Source organism: Heteronotia binoei, chromosome 16 (genome assembly GCF_032191835.1).
Source record: "Heteronotia binoei isolate CCM8104 ecotype False Entrance Well chromosome 16, APGP_CSIRO_Hbin_v1, whole genome shotgun sequence".
Taxonomy (NCBI): Eukaryota; Metazoa; Chordata; class Lepidosauria; order Squamata; family Gekkonidae; genus Heteronotia; species Heteronotia binoei.
Genome location: NC_083238.1, coordinates 6,392,473 through 6,413,334, shown reverse-complemented (window position 1 = coordinate 6,413,334; position 20,862 = coordinate 6,392,473). Strand labels below are relative to the sequence as shown.

At 40.7% G+C, this 20,862-nt stretch overlaps 1 protein-coding gene across 1 annotated transcript in view; it reads left to right on the top strand.

The window, feature by feature from the left end:
- Positions 1-20,862, top strand: part of LRP1B (LDL receptor related protein 1B) — a 1,229,602-nt gene that overhangs the window by 1,133,934 nt on the left and 74,806 nt on the right. Inside the window, exons 78-82 of the mRNA XM_060257450.1 lie at positions 3,282-3,505; positions 4,418-4,524; positions 7,268-7,384; positions 14,668-14,841; positions 19,274-19,399. Coding sequence (XP_060113433.1) covers positions 3,282-3,505; positions 4,418-4,524; positions 7,268-7,384; positions 14,668-14,841; positions 19,274-19,399 — 748 coding nt within the window. The remainder of the gene's footprint in view (positions 1-3,281; positions 3,506-4,417; positions 4,525-7,267; positions 7,385-14,667; positions 14,842-19,273; positions 19,400-20,862) is intronic.

Genomic DNA, 20,862 nt, shown 5'->3' with positions numbered 1-20,862 from the left:
ATAGCTATATTTGATGTCTCAACATTTTCTCCAGTTACTACTTGAGCACAAGAGGTATATTCTGGCTACGAACCATCAGGATACATCATCAACGGATCTTTAGCAATCAAGTTCAAAAGATCATTACTTTGGAGTCAGTACAATCGGAATTGCTTTCTGTAAGAATCTGTATCAACTATGATTGCATTTTTTAAAATTAAGTCTAGGATTCTTAGAAAGGATGATTGTGAACTCCTATTTCAGTGGAATCATGTTGTTTCCCGCCCTACCGTGCAGTAATAGCACAAAATCAAATGTCTGTGGATGAAGCTTCAAATGATTTTTTTTTTAAAAGTGGTTTAATATTTTATTGTTTTTTTTAAATGACATATGTCCCATTGCAACATGAATGTGTATTTCCCCACAATCCTTGAATTAATGAGCCTTGAATATTTTTCCACAATTACCACAAGTAGGTAGGAGAACAATGAGTTCTCTATTTGTTCATTGGGTTATGCTTCTTGACGTTCTATGAAATACAACATAAGATTGTTGGGACATAGAGCAAATAACAGTCAGGGTGGAACTGTTGGGAAGAGACTTGGCTCATTTTTTTTTTACAGAAAGTATCTTCTCCATTGATTGGTTTTACATCATAAAAGTAACTCCCATCTTCCTCCTCCTCCTCACACAGTGGCAGCTGCGGCAGCTAGCATATTAGAGCTTTATCTGTGCACATGCAGACTGGGCACTTACTTAGGGAATGATTTAATGCCCCATCCATTTTTTAAAGTTCTCAGATTTTTCTGCACCCTAGGGATACCCCCAAGCTTGCAGAACTATTTTTTTTCTGCCGTTGTGGTCCTGATCAACAGATAACTGTTCGGCATAAATGGAGCAACCCTTGACTGTTAGATATATAAGTACCCGGCAGTATAGGGAGTTTATCACATTGGCTCTTTTGAATTTTGTTGCTTCTACTGAACATGCTAATTCTACTGCTTGCACTAGTGCAAACCAATAGTGGGACTGGCCTGGCTACTAATTGGATCGATAGATATCCAGGCAGTTTGGTATATTGAATGGACACAGCAAACACTAGGAACAATTGCTGTTTCTGAAGCAAGTTTGTGTTGCAGCCAGTGAAAGTCACTCCCAAATGGATAACTGAACTACAGTCAAGTTCTTCAGCTTTGTTGGTTTCAGAAATTAACTGTATATGAAGAACAGAATTTAGACATGCTAGCTGTAGGATGCCCAATTTATTTGGGTATGTATATTCCATGCTTACTGGAACATACAGTGATTTATGGTTTTTTTCCCAGTTCTGCTTTAAACAAAGAGGGGTTTTGCCAGTTTCCATCCTGTGGCAGTATCCAGCAGGAGGGATCTAAGAGACTCTTAAGATCTTTGTGGATAAAAACCTTCCCAAGCTGCTTTTATGAAATAGAAATCTCAGAAATGAATCCTAATTAAAGTCATACATTTTCTAATTTTGTGATTATGGAATTGGATTGTTTAAAGGATAGAAAAAGAAATTTCAAATCTAGATGTTATGTCAAAAAAGGTCACCAAGGACCATATCAGATGTTACTGTTTATTATTTCATGCCATTTTCCACTGTTGAAACAGTGAGAAGTATCTGGATGTCTGTCAACCCAAAGTATATAACCAAAGGTAGCATAAGATGGTGATGCGTCTAACTATTCAAAAGTGACATTGGTATGTGACTCTCAAGAGTAAGGTATTAATATTGTTGTGGATTAATATATATATATTTTCAAAGCTTGCCTAAATATCTTTTTTATGAAATGGAGGAATCTCAGAAAACAGAAATACATAAGCAATAACCTTACATAAAAGGGACTGCAAAAAGATTTGTAGAGCTTATATGCTTTTCAAAGAAACTTTTCCACACCTGCCCCACAATTGCCACTATCCTGAACTGTGAGATGCTGGGGTTCTTCCTTCACATTCTTGCATCAAATATTTCTTCAGAATATTCACATTTTTTAACCTACTAACTATTCATAGATTTCTTTCATGAAGTCTCAGACTGATCATTTGATCTATAAATCTGATTCTTCGAATTTCTATATTTTTACATCACAGCAAATATGGTACAGATTGCTTTTGTAACTTATTGCCATCATACTAATTAGTAATTTCTTAAATCTGTAGACCTACTTTTGTATATTGCCTCCTTAAATAAGGCTAAACTCCCAGCCTCCCAAATCTAAGATGACTCAAGTCTACTAAAAATAGTTTTTTGCTGCCTTCTGCCTTTCCTGAATAATTCAGATCAAACTAGATGTACCAAAGGTATGCTATATAGAGATGTCAGGGTCATCAAAATAGATCAAATAGGACTCAGTCTCTCTACTGTGCAAAATTCCAAAGAATTTAAACCAATTTTTCTAGACAAATTAATTACACAAATAATTGTTTCAACATTCTGTGACTGAGTTTTTATTTAAATTTCATTTTATCTTAGAGCAGTTTTTCCCTCATTCTTGAATGATAAACAATTCAGGTCTTAAGCAGAGTTATGTCCTTCTAAATTAATTGAAGTTAGTGGATTTAGAAGGGTGTAACTCTGTATAGGAATGCCCTACAGATATGTGTATAGGGTAAAATATATCAGTATCCAAGTGGCCAAGTTTGCTGCTGCTGTTATAGGAAAAGTGGAGATAAAGAAAAAATGACTAATGCGACATTTAACCTGCTTCTGATTAATTTTTAAATTGTTTTTTTAAAAAGTTTGTACCGATTTCATTACAATTTCATCGTTGATATATAAATTTTACTGATGTAATGATATTTATACTTGTATTCTATGTTTTGAAATTACCCAATTTTTAATTGTTTTGCTGGTTTGATTATTGTATTATGCTCTTTTACTTTTAAGTTTACTTACTATGGCTCTTATTGCTAATGCAATAAAGTTTATGTATCTATATAGGATAAAATAATTTAAATTACCTTATACAGTCCATATCATACAATCTGGAGATTAAACTGACTTTTTAGTTTATCAAAAGAATGTCTGCAAATGTCTTCTGTGTACACTGTGTCATTTTTGTTATAGTGGTATTATTCTGAAAAAAGATAAACTCTGCTGACTACTGATATCCAGTCTCAGACCTTTCATTGAACTATAAAGCACATAGATTTTACCAAATGCTATATGTCAGACACTCCATTGAACATATTAAAATCCTAGATTACAAGAAAAAGTGCACAAACCATGTCAAAGAAACAGAAACCATTGTGAGTTTTAAAATGTTTGTATTTTCTCTTAGTGCCCCGAGTTCAGAAGACCCAGAGATATTGCAGTGGATTGGATAGCTGGAAACATTTATTGGACTGATCACTCAAGAATGCACTGGTTCAGTTATTATACAACCCACTGGACAAGTTTAAGATATTCTGTCAATGTAGGACAGATAAACGGACCAAACTGCACAAGGCTCCTTACAAACATGGCAGGAGAGCCATATGCAATTGCTGTAAATCCACCCAAAGGGTAGGTTGCTAGGAAGACATTTTATCACAACTATTCTTTTTTGTATGTGCTGTGCTTTAAAAACTTTTATTTATTATATGCCATAGTTGTGTGTGATGCGCCATCAAATACCTTCTGATTGATGATCACCCTATGAATTAATGACCAGTGTAATGTCCTATCATTGACAGCCTTTCTTGGGTCTTGCAGGGCCGCAGCTTCCTGAATTGAGTCAACCCATCTCATGTTAGGTCTTCCTCTATTCCTACAGCCTTCAACTTTTTCTAGAATCTTTGTTTCCTTCAGTGATGCCATAGTTAGCTATAGAAAATTTACGTTACTAGAGAATTTATGGCAGTCCTGATAATATTTCCTTGCAGCAACCCCTTGAATAGACCTGAATAGGATTGCTCTCTTAGTGTTTACTTAACTTTATTTGTATTGGTTCACAACTCTCCACACATTCCCAAATTATTTCCAAGATCTAGATAAATCTCAATCAATCAAAGTCAAAGTAACCTTTAACGTTGTTGTTGTATGCCAGAGAAATCTCAAGGACAAGTTGGGATATGACACAGAGGAATGCAGCTGAAAGCTGGAATCAGCTATACTCTCGTCTCTAGAATGAGGCCTGCCACTATTCATATAAGTCTTATAAGAGGTTTGGCAGCTTGTACTGATTCCCATTTGGGTTGCAACAGTCCTCTCACTTTGCCTTCTACATCCCCAAAGACTCCCTCCCAAGCAACTCTGGTGGCAGTATGGGATGACGCAGGAGTCCCTTCTATGAGCTGTATTCATGGTGTGGTAGATCCGTTCAAAGTATATAGTTCTAATTCAGTTGAATGAATGCTTGCAAATTTCCATTGACTTCCTCCTATATTTGTTATTGTGTAACTTGTCTGTAAATGATTTTGTAACTGGAATTTTCAGCATGATGTACTGGACAGTCATTGGAGATCATTCTCACATAGAAGAAGCAGCAATGGATGGCACTTTGAGAAGGATATTAGTACAAAAGAATTTACAAAGACCTACAGGTGAAAAACCCTTTCCCTGTTTTTTTTCTTAGTGAAAAATTCTCATTTTTTTAAAAAAATGATTTTTCTATGTATGTGAAAATCTTTTTTTTTATTTTGAAATATTGTTAAATGTATTAGATGAGATTATAACTAATAAAATTTTCACTCAGCTAAGAATATTTGATTCTTTCTAGGGTATGTTTATGAAGCTAGTGAAACACTATGCTGCGTTTTTACCCCATTTTCTAAATTAACAGATGGTGTATAGGAAAGTTTTTCTTTTGTCTTTCTTTTCTCATAAATGAAGCTGCATGTATGTATCTATTTTAGCCAACTGTTAAGCTGTTTCCAGCTTCTCCCCCCCCCCCCACCGCCCCCAGTACCGGATCAATTTTGATCTTTCTGAAGACTATTTTTGAAGTTATATAAAAACTAGCATTATTTGATTTTTTTTTTAAATTGCACATTACTTCAACAGACAGAAATATCTTTGTTCTTATAAAATGAGATGTTATTTCAGCAGCAACAAAACATTAACTCATGTCATGGTTCATATGTTTCACCATCTATACAATAATCTAAACTTTTCTTACTAAAGCATGGGTTGCCAGTTTTAATTATAGTGCCATTGCCCACAGGATGGTGAAACACAGTGCATCCTTTTTGTTTATCTGGCTATGTGAATTAGCGGTACTTAAGTACTTATCCTAAATGTTCTTAATACAAATGTTTTTATTAAAATGTCAGCTTTCCAAAGAGTAAACATCAGCAAATATTTCCATATATTGACCAGTCTGGGTGCTGATGAAAATTGGAAAAAAAAGGAAATTTAAACAACTGTAGGATCTGACACCTAATCTAGAGAGTCACTGCACACACACCCCATTTATCAACATACTGCACTGAAATTTCATAGAATGCATGAAATGTTGATTATAAGATTTTGGATCAGTCATATACTTTCAGCCTAACCTACCTAACAAGGTTGCTGGGCAGATAAGAAGGAGTGGGTAATAATGTAAAGTGTAACATCCCACACAACAAGCCCTTGAGAGTTCTCTACCATGCACATGGGCCTGGCCCATTGGACAGTACCACACAACTGAACCACAGTTTTCCTAAACAGAGGCTGCTGGTGGGGGGGGGGGAGGGAAATCCTAAGACAGAGGGACAGATAAAGGTAGGTTGGCTGTTGGATGGGAAGGCGATACGGTAGCTAAACAGAGGCGAGGTGGAGATGAAGCCTGGGAGGGGTGGAGTTGGAGGAAGGGATGGACATCAGAGAGGTACAATGTAACTGGGGGAACTAGGGTAACCCATTTCCATGCAAGAGCTGGAGATCACTCAGAAATGCAACTGCTCTCTTATATGACAGAGATCACTACCCTTGGAGAAAATGGCTGCTTTGGAGGTTGGCCTCACTTAGACCAGGCTGCCTGATACTCTTCAACAGCAGACTTCCTTTGAAAGCCAGAATGATTAACAGTTATAGCCTCAGAGTAGGGTCTGAGACACCCGGGTTTGAATCCCCATCTTGCTGTTGAAGCTCACTGGGTGATTTAGGGTCAGTTACATATTTTCAGCCTAACCTACTTCACAGAGTTGTCATGGGGGGGGGGGGAGAGCAGATGATAATTATGTAAACTGCTTTGGTCCCCAATGTAGACAAAAGCGAGGTATAAATTAAATAAATATAACTGAAGATGGTAGGCAGATAAAAAGTAGGTTGGTGAATGGCTGAGAAGGAGAAAACAAGCCAGGGAGAGGGGAGATAATAGGGGAATTGGCAGGAAGATGGAAAGGAAATAGTGTGAAGAGATGGATGCAAGGGAAAGTAAGGTGCCCCCCACAAGTCCTTGAGGGTTCCCCACCATGCAAGTAGGTCTAGCTGAGTGCCAGCACCACAGAACTGGTAGAGGCCACTGGTGGGAGAGGGAAACCCAAAGACAAAGGGACAGATAAACATAGGCTGACTGTTGGGTGGGAAAGAAATCCAAAAAAGGGAGAGGCTTTGGAGATTTTCAGGAAAGACGAAGTAGTAGATGAGGGGAAAATGAGATGCCTCCCACATGTCCTTGTTGGTTCCCACTTGTTTTGTTTCTTAGTTGGCTATATAAAATCTGCAATAACTGGTGGCTGAACATTAATAACTATGCTGTATTGTCATGATTATTACATAGATGAGATGAGCTCTCTGCTATGGCCTTCTTATATTTTTATTTATTTATTTTGTGGATTTATAGTCTGCCCTTTCCCATAATGGGCTCAGGGCGGATTACAACACAATAGGGCAGTTAAATCCAACAATAAGACAGTTAAAAAGTTAAAACAGTTAAAACCATTAAATAAAAATTAAATAAGGCAGCGTGGATGGTATGAACATAGCTTGCAGACTGAGACATAGGAATCATAGGTGTCTTAAATGTCAAATATCAACAGTGGTCCCTGGCTAATGCAGGGAGACCAGTTAGATGATATGAAATGAAATCTTAATTTAAACATATTACACATGGGTGGATTAACCAATATAATCACAGTCCTATATACTGCATGCTATCCTGGCAATAGCTTATAATTTTCTCCTACAAAAAAGTGATAGTTTGTTTGGGTCCTCTTGTTCACTTTATGATATATTAGAGACTGTATTAGCATAACATCCTGAAAACTACATCATTGCCTTGTTGTGGAGGAGTGCACGTATGCTTTTCTCACCAGAAGATTTTTCATAATAAATATCTTGAAAAATATTTTATTTTTACAGGTCTTGTAGTTGATCATTTCAGTCAACGCTTGTTCTGGGCAGATTTTGAATTATCTGTAATTGGAAGTGTTCTTTTCGATGGCTCTGATTTGGTCATATGTGTGAGCAGTAAACAAGGTATGCATACTTTTTAGGAAAGCTACCATGGGCCCATAATTTCTATGATGTCCTTAAGGTTAGGAATCTCCAAACGATTAATATGAGGATTTCTACTTTAAAACTTATTTTGTATAGTAAAGCTACATACATTTGAAAAATGTGTTCTACAGCAACAAAAATCAAGAACCCATGAATTTTGCACAGAAGTAATTCATATTCTGCAGCAAATCAGGTCTTGTGTATAAAATACAGTATGCATGTGTGCTTATTTATAGATAATTACAGAATTTGGTCTTCTACTTAAAGAACAGGATGTTAGGGTAGATGGTCTGATATTGTTCTTAGGAATTAGCAGATCTCCTTTGCATATTAGGCCATACACCCCTGATGTAGCTAGTCCTCCTGGAGCTTGCAGTAGGCTCTGTACTAAGAACTCTGTACTGAACTAAGGATGACCTAATTTGCAAAGGAGTTCCTGCTACAAAAAAGCCCTGGGAATTAGGATTTGGAGTAAAATATGTGTGTAAAGTAGGGATTGGCATGAAATGGGGAAATGGAATTCAGTTTGGTTCATGGTTTGTGATGAACCCACAGACCAAACACAGACCATCACAGACAAAAAACAACAACATTTGTACAAACCAATCCAGTTTGGTAAGTTTGTGATGCAGTAGGATGACCCCCTGGCATGCTAGAGAAACTGAACTCACACTGCATCTCTGGCTGACTTTTCTCTACTTGCCTTCCAAGTTTGGAGAGAATTGGATCTATGGAATTCAAGTTACACCCTCCAGAGAATGTGCCCCCTTACTCCATTATTTCCTAATTTGCAAAGGAGTTCCTGCTACAAAAAAGCCCTGGGAATTAGGATTTGGAGTAAAATATATGTGTTAGGTAGGGATTGGCATGGAATGGGGAAAAAGCAAAGGACAGAAGCCCAGGAGAACAGAAACAGTGTCAAAGTTTCTGAGAAAATATCCAATAGAAACTGAAGGTGGGGAGCATTTTTTGCCAACCCAGAAGAACCAAAGCCATGTGCCCTGAGACCCAACCCAAACCAGCATGCAGCAACATATGTAGATGTGGTAGCTCCAAGCCCTGAGATGTATGTAGACATGGTGGCTCCAAGCCTTTAGAAGGAAGTAGACATGATGATTAAAAGCTCTGAGAAGTCAAGTCAAGTTTATTATGATCCAGGATCAGAACTGAGAATCCATGTTGTCAGCCAACATTTACATTGGTTCTATGGCTTAAATATACCAGATACACCAAACATAAAATGCAATACTAGATTGTAATTGTGAATTGAACAAATGCAAAGGAAAGGAGTAATAAAACAGGCTTGTTTGTACCAGAAGTTGTTTGGAGAGGTGTATGTTTGCTGAGCTGAATGTGATTCCATGAGGTAAATGTTGTTCTATGAGATAGATGCTGGTTGTTACATGAAGTAGGTGTTTGCTTCTGAGGCAGATGTTGCTTGGGTTGGCAGTGGAACAAGCCCAATCCCACCTGGCAGAGGCGGCCATCCTCCCACCCAAGTGCTAAGGGCACAACCCATGGGCTACATGCCAGATCAAACAAAGATGAGGAGGAATGGAGAAGGGGAGACACAGGGAGACACACACTAGGAGGCCTGGTTCTTACTCTGGCAAGTCTACAGAAAGGTAATCCAGTAGCGGGAGGCTGACCTTCATGGATCCACCCTGGCCAGGTCCAGACAGGAGTGATGAGGGCTCAGAAAGTCTCCGCGGTGAAAGAGCATTCATTTGCTCTGTATGCTGGAGGGAGGGCAGGAGAGATCCATGGTCATGCAAGGGAGGTTAGCCCAGATGAAGGCATTGTGTGATCAGTATTCAAGAGGATTGGGCTGAGACAGGTTCAGAGGTGCTTACTCACCATCAACTCTGCTGAAACCTCCGCCTTGGCATGGCTGGCTTCCCCACTGTTGCTACTGACCTTCCACCTCACCAACAACAACCAGAAGTGGGGCTTCTGCATGGTTGGGGGTCTCGGTGTGGTTGGGCTCTTGGAGGTGCTGGTCTATGGCTTCTTCCCTCCTACCCAGGTTCTTCTACCCTCTGGCCATGTTTGCTGGACTGAAGCCTCCACACTTCTCTGAAGAGCACATGCTTCCACTCCATGAGTTCTGCATTAGAATAATAGAGTTGGAAGGGACCTTCAGGGTCATCTAGTCCAACCCCAAACACAATGCAGTGCCCCCCACACCCCCAGTGACACCTGCTCCAAGTCCAAAAGATGGCAAAAAAAAAAAATCCAGGATTACTGGCCTAGAGAAAAATTGCTGCCTGACCCCAAAATGATGTAAGAAAGGGCGATGAGAACTAAGCACTGATCTATCTCATCCTGCCCTCCCTCACATGATCTGCCTAAGTTCACAGAATCAGCATTGCTGTCAGATGGCCATCTAGTCTAAAAACCACCAAAGAAAGAGAGCCCACCACTTCCTGAGGAAGCCTGTTCCACTGAGGAACCGCTCTGTTCAGGAAATTCTTCCTAATGTTTAGTTGAAAACTTCTGATTTAATTTCAACCATTGTTTTTTGTCTGACCTTCTGAGGCCACATAAAACAACTCCATATTATCCTCTATATGACAACCCTTCAAGGACTTGAAGATGGTGATCATATTATCTCTGTCATCTCCTTTCCAGGCTAAACATATCCAGCTCCTTCAACCTTTCCTCGCCATCTTTGTTGCCCTCCTCTGGACATGTTCCAGCTTGTCTATATTCTTCTCAAATTGAATACAATATTCTAAGTGAGGTCTAACCAGAGCAGAGTAAGGCAATACCCTCACTTCTACAGAGAGCAATGCTGCCTTTGCACAGTTCACAGATAACAGGCCAGCTTGTATTCCTGTTCTTTGCTGAGAGGGTGCAGCCTGATGGAGATGCTCACCTGCAGCCTCTACAGCAAGGCCCAGACCCATGAGAGTACAGTCATCCTATCAGGACCTGGCTGAAGTGCTTTGCAACCTTTGCAACCCTCAGATCAGGGGTATGACTTTCCCTAAGCTGTCTGTGTTGGTACAAAGCATATAGGTTGTGTCCTGGAAGGGCTTCAGGACATACACCATTTGCAAGAGGATCAGGCTGTCTTTGGAACTGATGCTGAGCTTCTTTCCCCATGCAGGATGGTCATGGAGGGAATGACATCCTTCAACATGCTCTTCTGCTCCAATGAATGGTTTGTCATGGTGTATGTAGAGTTCCAGTTGGTGAGCATGTCCTGGTTGAACCAGTGTTCAGGCTCACCCCCTTCCCCTGCCTCTTGCACAGCAGGTAGGCAGTCTTGATGCTGTGTGAGAAGTGGGCAACCAGGCCCCAGCAGGTCTCTAGCAAGGACTGCACCTCAAAGGTGACAGTGTCCCAGATGGACCTCATAGTGTTCCCCAGCCCCAAAGCATCCTTCACAACCAAGTGCAGAGTATGTGCAAGGCATTCAATGCTCTTGAGGTCACAGCCCTCACCACTGCCAGCATTTTGACACCAGCTTATGAACATATGAAGCTGCCTTCGGTCCATCAAAGTCAGTATTGTCTACTCAGACTGGCAGTGGCTCTCCAGGGTCTCAAGCTGAGGTTTATCACGCCTACTTGCCTGGATCCTTTTTTAGTGGAGATGCCAGGGATTGAACCTGGGACCTTCTGCTTACCAAGCAGATGTTCTACCACTGAGCCACCATCCCTCTATGACCATGTAGCCACAGTTGATGTGGTTACTGCCCAACCACTCCTCAGGCTACTCTGCATCATAGTGGAGATGTTTGCCACCATGTGATCTGCATCCATCCCCTGAACATGGAGCAGAACCACTTTGTAGCCAGGTAGCAGAACTATGAACTCCTGAGTCCTGGGGCCAACAGTCCAAACAATGGTGTCTTCTGGTTGCCACTAGGGGGCAGTGAGGGAGTGGTAGCCATTCTACTTGGTGCTCCAGAGGTGAAATGCATGATTTGGCCTTATACTCTGGAGAGCTCAGCTTTGACCATTGCCACCACAGAGTGATGCATGGAGATCAAGGCTTGCCAGTTCATGATCCTCCACGAGGGGACAAAGTACCAGGGAGTCCAGTAGTACAGCAACCAGTGAAAGGCAATGTCCTCAACAAATGAGAAGGGTTTGCCATCCATGGCAATTATCTCACTGATGAGCTGAGTGACCACTTCCTGAGCCCTCCCCCTTTCCCTTTTGGACAGTGCTGTCAGCATCCCTGGGGGCATGACCTCTTGGAGGATGGCCTGTCTTGGGGTCCCAAACATGGCACTCGGTACACTGAAAGCTTATCTTGGAGTGGCCTTCTGCTCCCCCTCCACTTGTCCCTGATGAGAGGTAGTGGGTCTCTTCTTCCTCCCAGCGCCTGCCAGTTGTTTCTCTGGTGGCAACAGAGTGTGGTACACCCTTCACAGGTGCAGAAAATGGTGGACAATAGATGTTCATGCCCCTGCAGACGTGGGCATGGCACACCTGACATTTTGCCACAGAGGGGTTACTGGGGGTTGGACTGGAAATAGAATTGTAAATGGAGCCCTATGATTTGAGCAGGTGGGACCAGGCACAGCTGATTTCTGGCACCAAGCTGGGAGGTGCCAAAGTGAGATATACTAGGGTAGCAGAAGCAACAGGGAGTGAGGCTGCAGGAGCAGGAGGGACCTGGGACCCTCTGCAGAGTTCTAGCAACTGTTGGTGTTTGGATGTTGCTAACACCTCTGGGTTTGTTTGTTTTGGGGGGGGGGGGGGTTGGGGGGGTGGAATTCCAAGGACAGAACGGGAGAAGAAGGCTCAGCGTGAGTGCAGAAAAAGCAGCAGACCCAGATCCTTGATTCCAGAAAACGCCCATGCCTCCACAACAGAAAGCAGGGGAGATCACTTGTGTGTGTGTGTGGGCGGGGGGGGGAGCACAGTAGTTAAGCCCTTGTGCTGAAAGTCAGAATTCAGCAGAGTCCAATGCACCCTAATCCCAAACCCCATCAACAGAGAGCAGATAATGCAAAATGATCAGTTCTGTTATTTTTATGTCTCTCTTTGGCTTCACCAGCCAAAAAAGGAAGAGGAGAGCGGGAGTTCAACTCAATCTGTAGCCTTCCTAGCCCATAGAGCAGAATGGGAACTTTGTTATTAACAGCCAGTAGTGCCTAAAGTTTTAGAAGGCTCCCATTGGTGTTTCCAAGGATGGATAATTTCACCCCCATTGTTATCCTGGAGTTTTGTAAACATTTTAATTGACTGGAGCCAGTCTGTCTCTGCTCATGAACCGATGCTAAAAAAATAATGACAATGGAGCCTCCGTGGACATCTCTTCATGGACCACAAACCGGCTAAATCGTTAAATTTTAGTCCATGTGGTATTTCATGCCAATACCTAATGTTAAGTGCTATCAAGTAGCTTCCAATCTATGGCAACCCTTGAATTAATGACTTCCCAAATGCTCCTTAACAGCCTCGTTCAGGTCTTGCAAACTGGGAATCATGGCTTTCTTGAGCGAATCAATACCTCTCATGTTGGGGCTTCCTCTTTTCATGCCCCCTTCAACTTTTTCTAGTATTATTGTCCTTTTCAGTGACTCTTGTGACTCTTCCAGTAATTCTTGTCTTCTCATAGACAAGTAATATAGGGTAATATGGAGTAATATAGTAATAATCTCATAATAATATGAAGTAATACAGGCAATTAGAAAAGCAAAACAAATTTAGATTGTAGTGAGTTGTGCTTTAACATAGTGCTTCTATAGGGTACAGAATATTATTGAGTATATTCCTATTCCTATATACAGGGCTATTTTTGTAGCAGGAACTCCTTTGCATACACACCTCTGATGTATCCAATCCTCCAAGAGTTTACAGGGCTCTTCTTACAGGGCCTACTATAAGCTCTTGCAGGATTGGCTACATCAGGTGTGTGTGGCCTAATATGCAAAGGAGTTCCTGCTACAAAAAAGCCATGCCTTTACGTGTATGATCTGTAAATCTATTATGAAATAACATTTGAAAATTTGTTTTAGGATAATTTTGGTCTTAAAATATACTCGTGTTCACAGGAATTAGAATTTTAAGCAATATGGACAAAAATGAAAAAGAGTTAGTCTAGTGAGTTCTGGTTTAACATATGGTTTATCTGATTTACACCTCAAGTAGTTTCATGGATCATAGAAGTATAGGAAGATATTTGAGCTGTCTTTTAGTATCATATTGCTCTGTATACATACAATGCTATTCATGATTGAATTGACAGCCAATGTGGTGTGTTCTTAGAGCATTGGACTGTAAATGGGGAGACTTCAATTCAAATGACCTTCTGCCATGGAGTCACTGGGTGACCTCAGGCCAAGTGACCTCAGCCTGATCTATCTCATATGGTGGTTGTAAAGATTAAAAAGAGAAGGGAAACTGGAACACCCCCTGAGTTCCTAAGAGGAAAGGCAAAATAAAAATATAATTATAAAAAGAAATAGTATACTTGAAGATAAAAAGAAATAGTATACCATAACATACTTGAAAACTCAGACATAGAGAAAGAACAGGGTGTGTTGGATGTTCTCATTTCTTTCTCTTGACAAGGACATATGGGATCCTAACAATGTAATACTATGCACAGCAGACTAACCTCAGTGATTTCGTACTTAGACTGCAGTAACTCTGCATAAGATTGAACTGTAAAACTCCAAGGTCAATATGATACATTTCCATTCCTTCTACTGTCAAAAATATCCCTCTTGAGACTCTAAGGAACCTTTTCTCATTGAAATTGTAAGCAGAACACTGTAGAATTCATGTATTGTGTGTTCAGCTCTTTTTTCCCACGTGCATCTAATGTTCAAGAGAATACATTGATCAACTTTAATCAACAAAACCCTGGAATGTTGTAGCAGATAGACAGGGTGAGCATTCATTGTCTGTAGCTAAGCATGTAGCTTCTCCCAATGGTTTATCAACTGCATTCTCACAAGGTGCCTGTTGTGAGGGGAAGGGGAGGAAGGAAGGGAAGGTGATTGTAAGCTGCTTTGAGACTCCTTAAAGTAAGAAAAGTGGGGTATAAAAAACCATCTCTTCTTCTGAATAGATGCCATAGCCTGAGCGTTTAAGATTAAGAACATCTAACAGGGATGTACATACCTCAGACACATCCAAATTACTATTGTAGACACTCCAAAGAAGACCAGTGGGCATGTTTGTCACCAAAAGTAGCATTACATGGTTAACAAAAGTATACTGTTATTTGATTATACTTACCTTAACAATCATAGCATCTGAAATGAATTTCTGGATTTGTTTAAATTATTCAAGGATTACTCCATCCTCATAGAATTGATATTTTCGAGAATTACATATATGGAGCAGGACCAAAAAATGGTGCATTTAGGATACAAAAATATGGCTATGGATCTGTGGAATATCTGAATTTGGAGACTGAAAAGACAAAAAGCGCCTTGATTACACATCGTTACAAACAAGCATACTGTGAGTATATATTGATACTTTCAATTAAATGTTTAAATGTTTTTAAATTCTGTGTTAACAGATAAAAAACAAATATTTTGCACAATCAATCCACATCCCCTGGACTCTAAAATCTGACATTTGCACACATGTTGAATAATGTATTTTCGGTCCACTTTCTGCTCACTCTGCAACTGGATTTTATTATGCAAAATGGTAAAATCCACTTGCAAACAATTGCTGTATGTGAAAGTGCCCATCATTAAACTTTGTGCTAGAGCTTTTGTATGGAGCAGGTTCGCTGCATCAACAGGAGGCATAGATAGTTCTTCGGTTGGAATTAAAGGCCGGAAGTGCTGTGTGAGTAGTTCAGGAGACAAGGAAAGGGATCCACACGGTTCTGTGGGGAACCCCTTTGTGTATGCAAGTTTGTATCCATTGTCTGTTCCCTTTCTTTTTAGTAACATGAGAAGAAGTTGTTCATGAAAAATCTGTACATTCCACTTGCTGCAATAAAACGGCTGCCTTCTTTCCATTTAATAAGATCCTAAATGCAATTTAGAAATTCTCATAAAGACCAGGGCTTTTTTTTTAGCAGAAAAACACAGGAATGCAGTTCCAGCTGGCTTCACATCAGGGGGTGTGGCCTAATATACAAATGAGCTATTGGTGGCTTTTTTCTACAAAAAAGCCTTGATGAAGACATACCTGCAAACCTTCAAGATTGGTAATCAATGGGCTTTGTTGTAATAGTTATAATAGTTATAATTCTATTGTTAGGTATGTTTGAGAAATGTTGCATTTAATTAAGATTATCTTAATTTGAATTGGTGGCATTCTAATTTCCAGGAAAATGTGCTGACATTTAAAATTAGTTTAATACCTTTGATTATACTACATCACAAAGGGCTAGAACTATTTTAACAAACAAATATTTTCTGTAGAAGATAAAGACCCACAGTGGTAGAAACCAACAACTAGAAAGGTACACTGTGAGTAAAAGATGTCCAATATCTAATTACAACAATCCTTCAAAAATTTAATAAGGATTCAAATATTTTCTGAAAAATGTATGTGTACTTTTATATGAATTTGTGAAATAACGCAACACCTATATAATAGAATATGTCAGTCATGACATTTTGTAACATAAGGGGGAAAACCATGAACAAACAATACTCCAAGCTATCACAAAAAACAACGTTCAGAGTCCATTCATTTTTTCTTTTCTTTTATTGCATTTATATCCCGCTCTCCCCTAACAGGCTCAGGGCAGCTGACAACAGTTAAAATAACAGTGTTAAAATCAAAATACAATAAAATTATTAATACATTTTATGATACTTCAAAGAAGTTCTCCAGAATATATCAAAGAAGTCCAATGTGGTTTCCAGATATAATCAGTATACACGTTTTGAGGTTCCTTTTTCAAGAAGATCTATATCTATCACATCCACTAGTCAGTTTCATAACACTTTATCTTTCGGCATGTTTATTCAAAAACCCTTCTGTTAAATTCATACAAAAAAGAGACCTGTAGAAGTAAACAGGCACCAAGCTTACACTTTCTTAAACAGTCATTTAAAAAGCTCTTCGGATAAAAGCCATCAGCATTGGAGAAACTGGCACCAACAGCAATATCAGTCTCCGTGATACTGGTGAAGAAACACCAAGGGCGTTTTCGCACTCACCTTCAGCCGGCGTGACCCCCCTCTTCACCGCGCAGGATCTGCGCGGATTTCGCACTAAACGCCGCAGAGCAGCCGGAAGAGCTGGAAAGTCCCGGCGCTTTTGCCGCGCAAACAGAACCTGCTTTTTGGCGGTTTCTGTTTGCGCTGCAAAAGCGCCGGGACTTTCCGGCTCTTCCAGCTGCTCCGCGGCGTTTAGTGCGAAATCCGCGCCGATCCTGCGCGGTGAAGAGGGGCGTCACGCCGGCTGAAGGTGAGTGCAAAAATGATCCAAGAGAATGAGAACTGAACTAAGGGGAAATATAAGACCCCTAAAAAGGCTCTAAGCAGGTGTCCAAGAGCCCTTCATATGGTTCAGCTGACATGCAGTACTCTGCTCCACCTTGACACTGGACCTGGCATTCATCCCACTGATATAACATCTGAACTTGCCAATATGCCATGTGAACAACCCACTTTTGGAGTTTCAGCAGTTGACCCAACACATCACGTTGTCAGATTTGGAAGTGAACAGCATTGACCTCACTCAATGAGACTCTTCCCCCTCGTCTCACTCAAGGCCATCCAGCAGAGAGAGTCTATGATCTCATCCATCAATTGGTACCAACAACCGACATTGGAAGAGAGAGTGCTAATGATCTAGTCAAGACTCTGACTCTCACCGACGGCATTCACCCAGTCGACAGTGATGGGGACTTTCCTAATTCAACAGATCTGTATTATTTTTAAAAAACCAGGAGTCTTGCAATCTTCCTTGGCCTCCCCACAGAAGTTTTGTTTTAGCACACCACCTGCACTCTCCTGCTTTCTGTTTGAGTGCCTGATATTAATTAATTAGGTAGCTTGCAGTTGTTTCATATGAATGACAATATTAAACTGTTGCTTAGCTACCAGGCTGCTATTTCCCCTCTGCATGAACTGAAGCTGCTTATGTTTGTCAGGAGATGAAAGGTCAATGAGCAGGTTGTCTTTCCCCTTTGCCCTCAAAGAGGGGGATGGGGGACAAATCTTCTAGCCTATGTGGCTGAGTTTAATAGGAATCAGAGGAGTAACAGATGGTACTTTAAAGGACCTCTGAGGAATGATGGCATATAAATGCAGCCAGTCAGACTTAGCCATAACCAGAGATTGAACTCTGGGGGGGAGGGGAGCATTAGTCTGCCAGAACTGATAGGGTTTGTCAGTCTTTCATAATATTTTAGATCTATGTTCTCAGTCCTGTGATTTAATAGAGCAGCTAGATGCTGTCCAATCTGCCACTTGTTCCACCAGTTTATTATATGGCCACTAAAAGGATAAATATTTAAAACAACCCTACAATGGATCAAGATAAACAGTTTGCTTTCCTGTTACTGGTTATCTTCAAGCGGTCATCTGTGCATTCACACCCATGGGATTTAGTGTGTCTGTGTTAACTCTGATCAGTGAACTCTGCAAGCTCAGCAGGATTCTTGTACCCTCCCCCAAGTCATGCATAGGAATTCCTTCCACGCATACTCACAGGGGTGAGGTGGGGGACATCCCACCCTTCTGAACACTTAAACAAAGTTATTTTTTCTGGCTACATCCCATTTATAAGAAAAGCTAAACTTGGGATTAGGCGAGGGAGACCCAGGACCCTTCTAACGTGTTTGTTTTCCTCTGTGTTAAACATCATATCAACCAAAGTTTTGAACTCTCATGATTTGGTATTGACTGTTTTGATTACTTTGGATAACTACCCTGTGATTTTTGTCTCAATTTATTTCCCTCCAGCTGCTAGTTTGGGCAACTGTGGAAGAAAACTGGGATATGACTGACTTTACCTTCTTAAATTTTGGTTACATTAAATAGATGCCATTTTGAAAAATAACTGTTTGAGATCTGTTACAGAGATATAAGGCTTACATAATTATTCTTGAATTGTTTTGAGCTGAGAGGGCGGGATAGAAAATTAAAGTAATGAAAAAATTAAAATAAGAAATAAATAAGAAAAAGGTGCAATCCAGCCATTATTAACTATTTTTAAGTCTTGTTGATTTTAATGAGAAAGTGAAAGCATGTGCTTAAATGTCTTCTTTTGAAAACTGTTTAATTTTGTCTTGTGTGTCAAAGTCGGGATGCCAGGAAAGTGCTGGCAACCCCTGGGGAATGTAGGGTGAACTGGAGTCCAGATGTTTGCCATTTTGCCAACACTGTGGTATCACTTTCAGCATGGACCTGAAACTGTAGTCCCTGCATTGGAGCAATGCTTTGTTGTTGTTCAGTCACAAAGTCGAGTCCGACTCTTTGCGACCCCATGGACAAAGTCACATGAGGCCCTCCTGTCTTCCACCATCCTCCAAAGTCCGCTCAAATTCGTGTTTGTTACATCAGTAACACTGTCCAGCCATCTCATCTTTAGCATTCACCAAAAACTCTGTAGTTTTCAGACCCCAAAGTAACACATCTGTTCACTTTCAGAGACAGACCATGTCATCAAGAGTCAGACCTCTAATGGCACAGTGCCACTGAAGAAGTGAGCAGTGACTCATGGAAGCTCATATCCTGCTGCAAACCTTATTAGTCTTTAAGATGCTACTGGACTCTTCCTCTTTTGCACACTGCCAGTTCTTCCATCAGCACTATATCAGCATTTCGTCCAGGCTGAATGGATGTTGCAGCCACATTCAAATAGGCACAGGCCATGTGATAAATTGTTTGGCAGCCTCTTGTCTGCACAATTGTTTGAATTCACTCCCCCCCCCCCCAAAAAAAAAAAATCATTTGTTTCTCTCTCCAAACAGCACATAATCCTTGCTTGGAGTACACCTGTGAGTTCCTGTGTTTACTCAACCCTTCAGGGGCAGCTTGTGTGTGTCCAGAAGGGAAGTCATTGTTCAATGGAACGTGCAGTGATTCAAGCATTTTAGGTGGGTGTTAAAATTTACATTAAAAAGAAAAAGTAAACACTAATATGACTTTATGACTGTTCTGTATGTCTGTTTGCTGAGATAGAGCCAGTGAAAGAATCTTGACAATTCTGTATGAAAATTCTTTTGTTATCTGTTAGCAGGGGTCATTTTGTAGAAAAATAGGGGGTGGAGCTCATCCAGGGATTGTTATGCAGCTTGTAAAGTACTGAGTTGCAAGACGGGTTGAAGGCAACATGCTTTATTCAGTGGTACATTACAAGAGAGAGAGCATGCGGGCCGGGTCCCGCTTATATACATTACCCGGAACTGCCCCCCTGTCTGACCAGTCGAATCCTTGTCAGTCAAACTTTCCGCCACAGATCTTGATGGGCGGGGCATCTGGCGAGCTACATCCGGGGACCCGTGGGGTCGCCTCTGTAGCGATCGCCATGTGGTACATCAGCTATGTTTCAAGACATAACACGGCTGCACCTACTATTCAATGGACAAGGTGGGAAGGAGGAGGTGGAACTGTCAGAAAGGTTCAGGAGCTGCGCTCCTGTGAGCTCCCACTGAATCCGAGGCCTGCCTGTTAGTGAGAGTAAACTTTATTCCATTGATGGAAAGATAACAGATGGTAGTTTGACCTGATTTATTTTGTTTGCTGCAGTCCCACCACCACCGTTCCTTGGTGCATTTTACTTACAAGACTCCTGCCCAAACTATGGTCAAGAGTTTTTGTTACGAACAGGGAGTTGCGAGGAGAAGGTGAAGAGTGAGAAGATGCTCTTGTCCAAACACTTTCTATTTACATAACTGTAGTATCCAATCTCACACTTCTAGTAAGATGTAAAATTGAACAATAGTCTTTCAATGACCTGCTTTTCTACAAAAGACACATACTGCCAAGCTCAGAGGTCTCCAGCATTTGGTCCCTGCAAACTACCTTTGGAATTCTGACACAGGATGGCGGGCAAAACCACAAATTGGCTGCCATAAGAGGCAGAACCAAAAAAAAAAAATGTCAGAGAGTGAAATCATACTTATAAATCTTCAACAACATTTCAGGCAGAAGTTCTGTTTATCAGGATGTCTTTTAAAATCAGCATATTCTTTAAAACATTATTTTGTATACACCCAGCTTTACTGCATGACTAGAGGTAAGATACTTGTGCTGTGGCGGCAGTTGGTGCCTTAGCAACTTTTTTTAAAAAAAATCTGCACAGTCACATCTCCAACAGCTGATTAGAAGTCCTGCTGGGCAAAAGTGCTACCTGGCCATGCCCATTTGCTAAAAACACTTGGCAGGTACCAAGAAAGGTGTCAGCAGGCACCATGGCATCCATGGGCACCAAGTTAGGGACCCCTGGCCCAGCTACAGGTATGCTCAAGGCCACCTTCAGTAGTGGTGTAAAGCAGGGGTTGCTTTGTAGAGAAATAGGTGGTGGAGCTCATCCAGGAATTGTTATGCAGCTGCACCT